The 7871-nt window shown below is 34.1% G+C and overlaps 4 protein-coding genes across 4 annotated transcripts; 2 read left to right on the forward strand and 2 right to left on the reverse strand.

The window, feature by feature from the left end:
• The first annotated feature begins 50 nt into the window (after window positions 1-50).
• Window positions 51-1153, forward strand: LOC128859741 (chromatin modification-related protein MEAF6). The gene is made up of 4 exons (XM_054096799.1): window positions 51-291; window positions 353-566; window positions 628-762; window positions 821-1153. Exons 1-4 carry the CDS (start codon window positions 145-147, stop codon window positions 970-972), a joined length of 648 nt encoding a protein of 215 aa, XP_053952774.1. The 5' UTR covers window positions 51-144; the 3' UTR covers window positions 973-1153.
• LOC128859742 (probable Golgi SNAP receptor complex member 2) lies at window positions 973-1955 on the reverse strand. The gene is made up of 2 exons (XM_054096800.1): window positions 1741-1955; window positions 973-1680 (listed from the first exon to the last, which is right to left on the reverse strand). Exons 1-2 carry the CDS (start codon window positions 1875-1877, stop codon window positions 1170-1172), a joined length of 648 nt encoding a protein of 215 aa, XP_053952775.1. The 5' UTR covers window positions 1878-1955; the 3' UTR covers window positions 973-1169.
• A 1928-nt stretch (window positions 1956-3883) lies between these two features.
• Window positions 3884-5960, forward strand: LOC128860844 (bifunctional coenzyme A synthase). The gene is made up of 3 exons (XM_054098606.1): window positions 3884-4677; window positions 4731-5080; window positions 5151-5960. The coding sequence occupies exons 1-3, from the start codon at window positions 4134-4136 to the stop codon at window positions 5835-5837; spliced, it is 1581 nt and encodes a 526-aa protein (XP_053954581.1). The 5' UTR covers window positions 3884-4133; the 3' UTR covers window positions 5838-5960.
• A 13-nt stretch (window positions 5961-5973) lies between these two features.
• On the reverse strand, window positions 5974-7371 carry LOC128860846 (thioredoxin-like protein 1). The gene is made up of 5 exons (XM_054098609.1): window positions 7143-7371; window positions 6925-7081; window positions 6752-6865; window positions 6409-6692; window positions 5974-6348 (listed from the first exon to the last, which is right to left on the reverse strand). The coding sequence occupies exons 1-5, from the start codon at window positions 7235-7237 to the stop codon at window positions 6135-6137; spliced, it is 864 nt and encodes a 287-aa protein (XP_053954584.1). The 5' UTR covers window positions 7238-7371; the 3' UTR covers window positions 5974-6134.
• Window positions 7372-7871: the final 500 nt, after the last annotated feature.

The following is a 7871-nucleotide window of genomic DNA, read 5'->3' on the forward strand; positions in this document are numbered from 1 at the left end:
TTCGAAAGTAAAATATGGGTGGCATCCTTTGATGATATTTAAAATTAAAGGTGCTGGCAGCACAGTGGCAAAAATATTTGCCATTTATTCGGGCTATAGTAAAGATTTTATTTTCAAACGAAGTTTTAGTGTTAATTTATAAAAATGAGTTCACCAAGCAGCAAAAATAATAACGATGTAAGTGCTGCAAAGCAGCGAAAATCGTCTAAAACAAATTCAACGACGAAATCTACCAGTTTAGATACCCGTGCAGAATTGGCGGACTTAATTAAAAAAAAAGCCGAGACATCAGTAAGTGCATTTTATTTTGGTTGGCCAAGTTTTCTCCGTTAAATACTTGTCTTTTTTCTAGGAGCAATTGGCCAATTTAGAAAGACAAATTTATGCTTTTGAAGGATCATACCTTGAAGACACGCAACTATGCGGCAATATAATACGTGGATGGGAGCGATACCTCACCTCCAACAAAGCCACAAATTCCAAAGCAGATAAACGAAATCGAAAATTCAAAGAAGCTGAACGCCTATTCTCAAAGTCAAGCATTACTTCAATGGCTATATGTAACCGTAAGTTGTGTATGATAATTGCATACATTTTCTTTATATATTTATTTTATGTTATTGTAAGCTGAACGCGCGAGTGAGTCGGATTCTATAACAAATGAAGATTCGAGTGATAATCAAATAGCTATGAATCAAAATACAACAACGGCCCACGATGGACCCGCATCGATAAAAAGCACTGGCAAAGAAGAAAATAATGGTAGGTTGATTGGTTTAGGGTAAGACTCCTAATCATTACGTTATTTTTGTTTATGTAGATCGGGCAGCAACACCTACCCTACAACGTGATACTTTAAAGGATCCTAATATCCCAAGTGGAAACACTAATTCGAAGAATAAGCTTTCCGGCAACTCTAGTATATCAGCTAAAAAAAGTGGTCACATTAACAAAAAGATTAAACACCGATGATTAAGGGGAAAACCACGTTATTTCCGCAGCACTTAGCTGGATTTCTTTTGATGTCGACATTTATTTACCTCCAAATTAGGATGTTAAAACTTAAACATAGATCTTATAGCGTATTTCAACCTACTCATATTTTAAATTATAATTAGTATTAAAAAAAAAATAATTATAATTTCACATACTTTTCCTATTAGTTTTACTCAAAATACTACAAAATAAATGACTAATCCAATAATAAGCAATGTAACACCCATGCCACCTAACATTATATATTTATCCTCTACAAAACGACGCTCAATTAACTTCATAGTGTGATTAGATAGACCAAGGGTGCTGCCGATAGCATGGATTCGACGTTGAGCACCCTTTAGTGTTTCCCGCTGATTTATTAAACTAGTTAATATATTGCCTCCAGAAGCAATCATATCATCTACTCCTTGATGTGCATTGTTTAGTTGCGTGTGATGTTGCAAGGAATAGTCTATGTCTAGGCACGTTTCTGTTCCATTAGAATTGCTTGAAAAGCGGTGACTTAATAGCTGCTCACGTTCGGAAATTTCTAACAAGCGCCGCTGTCGTTTTTCCCGATAAAGTTGCAATGAACCCTGTAAATGTCGAATATCATATTTTAACTGGTCGATACGCATTTTTGCACTTGGACGTTGAGAAGCTGGAACTTTATAAAGTAACACATCTAGACGGTCACAGTTTCTTAACAAAATTTAAAATATAATTACAAAGGGCGCACAAATCTCATTTAAAGCAACTTACGAATTTGCAGCAGTAATTTTCATTTGAATATCATTCTCAACATTTGTCGTGTCAGGACCGTTTGTTTGCGCCAACTTCTGGAAATTCTGCTCGATTTCCTGCAACATTCGATTCGTTTGGTGATAAAGTGGTTCCATGTTAGCAATTTAGAAAGATGAAATTTTTAAGGCCGCCTTTCACAAGTGCAATCATTTATTATGACGTGTGTTTGCACTTAACATACCTGTACTAGTTTCCAGGGTTGCATTAATTATCGATATTAGTAACTTTTTTCGTCTTAATGTTCCTTCACTATTCGACACAACCGTTGTACAGATTCAATGGACATTGTACAATGGATGCAACTTACCATAAAAAATATCTCAGTAGGGACATGTCGTAAATTGTTACCATAAATAAACTTTTGTTGACTGGCCTTGTATCCAGGCAAATTCATGAGTTCACTAGCAACACAACAACACTTAAAGATATTTTGGTTTTGCAATTTTGAAGCTTGATTGTCAAAATTTAAATGAGAACGTAAACAATCAATCAGGCAACAACAAAGAAGTAGTACAGTTTAACACTCCAATCAGCAAATCGCAAGAAAATAAACAAATCAGCTGCTATAGCTAAGCCACCTCGTGTGAATTCGTCTTGCCTTCGAGTGTTGCAAAATTTTGATAATGGGATATAACAATTTTTAATGGAGTATATCAACGCCACATATATAATATGTATTTTGGTTTCAAAATGATGACGGGAACACTTTCTAGCTAGCTGGAACACCTCGATTGAGAAATGTAGAGTACAATTTTTCTGTTCCGAATCGATGGACAGAAATATTTATTCATTTGCATGATTAAAACTGTAATTACGCTGAAATAGACAGTATAGTTTAGTAGATTATATATTGTATTTGCTGGGGATTAGTCTATAGTGGAATTGATACAAGGCGAATCGAGAGGCTGATTTGTTTACCATTTCATTCTTCGAATTGATATTTTCAAACATCAACAAGTCGATACGCTGAAAACAATTCCTATGGTGAATTCCAATTCAACATATTTATGTCTGTTTGTATTTTATAGTATGTTATTATTGACATCAAATAGTATACAAAAACATTTTTTAAACATATTTTTTAGTAGTAGTGTGACACCAAAGTAAGCGTCTTAAAAAAAGATAGATGGCTCAAACAAAGTTAGATGGTAGGTCAACAGGATTTTGGCGCTTCAGGAGATCTGAAACGAAAAAGTCAAACTGATTATTATTCTGTAGGCTTGTCATTCTGACAGATGCTACTTTCGTTTCTTTTCAGCACTAACTTTCCATACTACAGTCTGATTTCCACCCGATAAACAAAGTGGGTCCGCCATTTTGTAATTTTTCAACAAAATTTTCGTATTGTAGCACCATCGATAGCATTTTATTTTCTTAAAAAAAAAATCCTATAAAAAATCTATAAAAACTGAGTATTAGACCAAACTAGTACCTTAAATTTAAGATAGTTTAGAATACGAATGTATTTGGAAAGAAATGTATGACGTTTTTTACGTAAGTTATATTATATTTTGAAAATAACCTAAATGTACATTCAAATAGATATATCTATATATATAAATGAATACAAACAAATAACTTCAAAGTAATTTTAATTTAAGAACAATATTTAAAACAAAAACAAAATGTAGCACATTTCGTGTGCTTAGGTAAAGTTTGTTTTAAACTTTCTTTTTGTTTCAAAACTGATTTTAACCGAGGCTGCATAAGATCTACAAGTTTTTTGGTATATTCCTAATTCTCTTATAAAGCTCTTTAAAACTTGTTGATGCAGTGCATCAAGCCCTGCCAGTGAGGTGTAGTCACCGATCGTCATCGTCTATCTGACGGTAAATTGAATACTGAAAGCGGCGTCTTCCCAAAGCAGCTACTTTATTTTTCGCGATTTTTACCAGTCTGACGTCAGGCTCCTGTCCAATACATTTTTTGTTGTAAATCTGCTTAAAGTTTCTTTCAATTTATTTTGTGTACATGATTAAAAATTATGTATCTTTAAATACACATTTAAGTGTTTTTGAAAAGGTTAATTAAAAAATATTTTCATTTTTTTCAGTGGAGACTGATGACATGATTAGGTATATCGAACAGTTGTCATTCCTATTGTTCGCGAATTTTTTTTGCATACCTAACTCGGCGTCGATTATCCAGCTGATTTTCTTATCACAAATATATAAACACGTTCAAAGTTCATCTATTGGTTAACATCTTCTAATTTTACTTAATCATATGTTTAATAAATTTAATTTACCGAAGGCCCTAGTAGCCAGTGTGATAATTTAGTTAGGGTTATATTGTATATATCCCCTATAAATAATAATAAATAATAAATAAATTTATGAAGGGGTAAAAAAATGGCTTCCACAGGCCTTTTAGTTATTTCCAATATAAAACAAGTCGGAACATCGCTGCGAGCTATAGAGAAGTATGTAGGTAAAATATATATACACCTCAATATTCAGGCGGAAAAATGTCAACCAATGCCGACCTGGGGTCATTTGATATCTCAATTGTATGTGGACCATAATCGATCGTGTAATAGAAGCTTGAAAATGAGTATATTGGTAGGGTCATTGAGAGGTCAGGGTATCAATGCTTTGCAAATAAATCCTGTCGATATGCTATTTTGCGATAGTTACTATCCCGAACTTTGCGAACGTATGCGACAACATTTTGATATACCCAGTCAACCAATTTACTTAGAACAAGAGTCAAAACCGGCCATAGATATTAGCGAATATCAAAGTTTCAAAGATTCTCAAAAAATGTATGATACAGTAGTAGTTGGCGGAACTTTTGACCGTATACATGCAGGCCACAAGATATTCCTCACACAGGCGGTAATTCGTTGCTGTCGCCGATTGGTAGTCGGTGTAACTACGGAGGGAATGAATAAATGTAAGTTTCAATATAGCTAAACAAATAAAATATATAATAGTTATATTTCGCAGCTAAAACGCTTTCGGAATTGATACTACCTGTGGGGAAACGAATAGAAGAGATACGGGGATTTCTTACGGAAATTGACGCGAGTTTACAATACGAAGTCGTTCCAATCGATGACCCATTTGGGCCAACACTAACCGATCCAGATATGGATATGATAGTGGTGAGCGCCGAAACGCAAAGAGGTGGTCAGAAAGTAAATGAGCTACGAACTAAGAATAACTTGCGACCGCTTGAAATATATTGTATAAACATTGTAGAATCCAGTGAAATGGGCGGTGGTCCGAAAGAAAAGAAAGTAAGTTCAAGCAATACACGTATCGACTTGTTAGGAACTCGACTAAAACAGATTGAGGTTAGTAAACTGTTCATGCAACCTTTTTGGATATATTTAATTATATATTTACTAAATGTTTCAAATATAGACCCGTCCTAACTTATATGACGTGCCCTATGTAATTGGTCTTACTGGTGGCATAGCTTCTGGGAAAAGTATTATGTGTAATCGGCTGCTTAAAAAAGGTGCGCAAGTGTTGGATTGTGACAAGATTGCACATCAAATTTACGAACCTGACCAAGTTTGTTACAATAAAATAATTGATCACTTTGGAAGTGGCATTATCGACGTAGATAAGCGTATTAATCGTCAAAAACTTAGCCAAATTGTATTTAATGATTCGAAGCAATTAGACGCTTTAAATAATATTGTATGGCCAGAACTCTTAGTAGAGGTTAAACGTCGTATACGTGCGCTTCACGATCAACATCAGTGCGACGTTGTTGTAATTGAAGCGGCTATATTATTAAAAGCCGGCTGGGACACTGAGTGTCATGAAGTATGGTCTACTATAGTGCCACCTGAACTTGCTGTGCAACGTATCGTGCAACGCAATAACTTAAGTGAGGAGGACGCACGAAAACGAGTCGCAAGTCAAATGGAGAACAGTGAGGTAGTGTCCAAATCGCACATTGTGTTTAGTTCCCAATGGTCAGATGAATTTACCCAACAGCAAGTAGACAAAGCCTGGTCTATACTAATGAAGGATATAGAAAAGCGGAAACAAAAACAATCATCTAGTGCCGATAGTTCCATTAATAATAGCAGACTTTGATATAAGTGCAATATTTGTACTCATACATGTAAATTTTTATCTTTGATATTTAATAGTTACGGCGGAATGCTATTATATATCAAGTAATGTAAATTGGGTAAATATGGAACAAATATTAAATACATTCAACACATAATTCGAACTATTTAATACTATGTTTTATTGCATCTTAACAAGACACCAATATTACTGTATAGTGTAGTTCGGCCTTGAATCAGTTTATCTTGTTCAAAACAGTAGAAAAGCTTCTGGCAATAATTTTGCAATATAATTCACAGATGTTTAGATTGACAACTATTAATGGCTTTCGCCTTTTTTGCCGGCAACACGTTTGAAGTCTGTCATTTTTGTTGTCGTAATAGGTGATCCTATGAAAGCAATATAATCAATTTGTGTAACATCTCCACCAGATTGATTATTCCGCACATATATTTGAATATTTTGCACATTTTGAAATTTTACGTAACGCAGATTAATTTGTTGACCATTTTCGAGTTCTTTAGGCTCCAATCTAAACAACATAGTAAGAAATCATTAAAATACATGTAAAAAATATTATATAAATCCTTACGTTAGGTTTTGTACACTAGTCATAGATTCTGCCATGTCAAAATCAATTGTACGGGGTTGATTGATAAACAACTTAATTTCTTTAGGTCCTAAATGTGGTGGTGCCTTGAATTTCAAAGAGTGTATTTTGACTAGCTGATTAAATGTAACTGACAAAATTAATTGCTCGTCACAATCAGACTGGAGATAACCCCCATTCGATGTAAGACAATGGCTTAGGCAATGGTCATCGGCTTCGTTCAAACATTCGCATTCCTGTTTCGATATGAATGTATTCAGCTCCATCTAAAATATACATGAATTGCAACATTTTTGATTTTTATAAATATATAATTTGCACACACGAGTCCTTGTCCATAATCTTCTCCTGTCTCGTCTCCCCCGCTAGAGCCGATGTGCTCTTGTACTTTATTTTCCAGAACCATTATATCCGCACCTTGGACGCGATCAATTTTTGTCTAAAACCCGAACTTTTTTAGTTAATCATATGTATATTATTAATTGCTTTTTTTTATACCCGGTTACGATAAAAAATGAATGTAGGCATAGCTGAAACACCTTGGATGGCAGCCGTGTCTTGGCATTTATCGACGTCCACTTTCAGGAAAATCGCCTTTGGATATTTGGTAGGAAGCATTTCAAAATGTGGAGCAATGCGCTGGCATGGACCACACCTACGGTGTTTAGATACAAATCAAATCATTTCTCCAAATTTAGATAAATACGTTTACTTACCAACTTGCAGTAAAATCTACTACCACAAGGCGGATTCCAGCTGAACTAAGCTCTGTCTGAAAGTGAGCATCGTCATTGATTACACGTACACTCATATTGAAGATTTTATTTTAAAAATATTTTCCTTAATTGAAAATCTGACTATTTTCTGGAATTCTTCACCGAATAAATTCGCAAAACCTGTAGTAATCTATGACCTGACAACCACGATGACTGGCAGTTCATTTGATTTCACAGGGTTGCACTTTATAATATTAAAATTTCTAAAATAGGAAACTATAAGTACGTTCACAAATGCATTAATTACCCATAAATCCACAAAATTAATATACCCGTTCACAATACTGTTTTGAAAGAAAAATGAAAGAAATTATTTTGGTAGAATATTTCAGTGGTTTTGGTTTGTATAATTATTATTAACGATAGCTAATTAAGAAGTAGAAGGAATAGCTAATTTAATTGCACAATAGGCTGCTAATAATGAATAGTCGAAGGAAATCCGTAGACGATGTTACATGAATGCATAGTTGATACTACCTAACAAACATTTTATTAAAATTATGTCTATAAATCTGTTTTCTTTGCTGGCATCCATATTAATTAGTATTTACTTTGACGTTTTTTCTTTACACGCGCAAAAATAATGATCTATTATACAGAAAACACAGGGTTGTATGTCAAAAAGTATGGATATTATCTAGGATTATTTTTTAATCTCATATTTTGGGA

Source organism: Anastrepha ludens, chromosome 4, assembly GCF_028408465.1.
Source record: "Anastrepha ludens isolate Willacy chromosome 4, idAnaLude1.1, whole genome shotgun sequence".
NCBI classification, from domain to species: Eukaryota; Metazoa; Arthropoda; class Insecta; order Diptera; family Tephritidae; genus Anastrepha; species Anastrepha ludens.

Bases quoted from the DNA above. Each gene is read 5' to 3' on its own strand.
- LOC128859741 (XM_054096799.1), top strand. From the start codon at position 145: ATGAGTTCACCAAGCAGCAAAAATAATAACGATGTAAGTGCTGCAAAG. The intron at 292-352 runs GTAAGTGCATTT...TCTTTTTTCTAG, and splicing joins AAAAAAAAGCCGAGACATCA to GAGCAATTGGCCAATTTAGA. The intron at 763-820 runs GTAGGTTGATTG...TTGTTTATGTAG, and splicing joins TGGCAAAGAAGAAAATAATG to ATCGGGCAGCAACACCTACC.
- LOC128859742 (XM_054096800.1), bottom strand. From the start codon at position 1,877: ATGGAACCACTTTATCACCAAACGAATCGAATGTTGCAGGAAATCGAG. The intron at 1,681-1,740 runs GTAAGTTGCTTT...AATTTTGTTAAG, and splicing joins AAAATTACTGCTGCAAATTC to AAACTGTGACCGTCTAGATG.
- LOC128860844 (XM_054098606.1), top strand. From the start codon at position 4,134: ATGGCTTCCACAGGCCTTTTAGTTATTTCCAATATAAAACAAGTCGGA. The intron at 4,678-4,730 runs GTAAGTTTCAAT...TATATTTCGCAG, and splicing joins TACGGAGGGAATGAATAAAT to CTAAAACGCTTTCGGAATTG. The intron at 5,081-5,150 runs GTTAGTAAACTG...TTTCAAATATAG, and splicing joins CTCGACTAAAACAGATTGAG to ACCCGTCCTAACTTATATGA.
- LOC128860846 (XM_054098609.1), bottom strand. From the start codon at position 7,237: ATGAGTGTACGTGTAATCAATGACGATGCTCACTTTCAGACAGAGCTT. The intron at 7,082-7,142 runs GTAAGTAAACGT...TAAACACCGTAG, and splicing joins GTAGATTTTACTGCAAGTTG to GTGTGGTCCATGCCAGCGCA. The intron at 6,693-6,751 runs GTGTGTGCAAAT...TGTATATTTTAG, and splicing joins AAGATTATGGACAAGGACTC to ATGGAGCTGAATACATTCAT.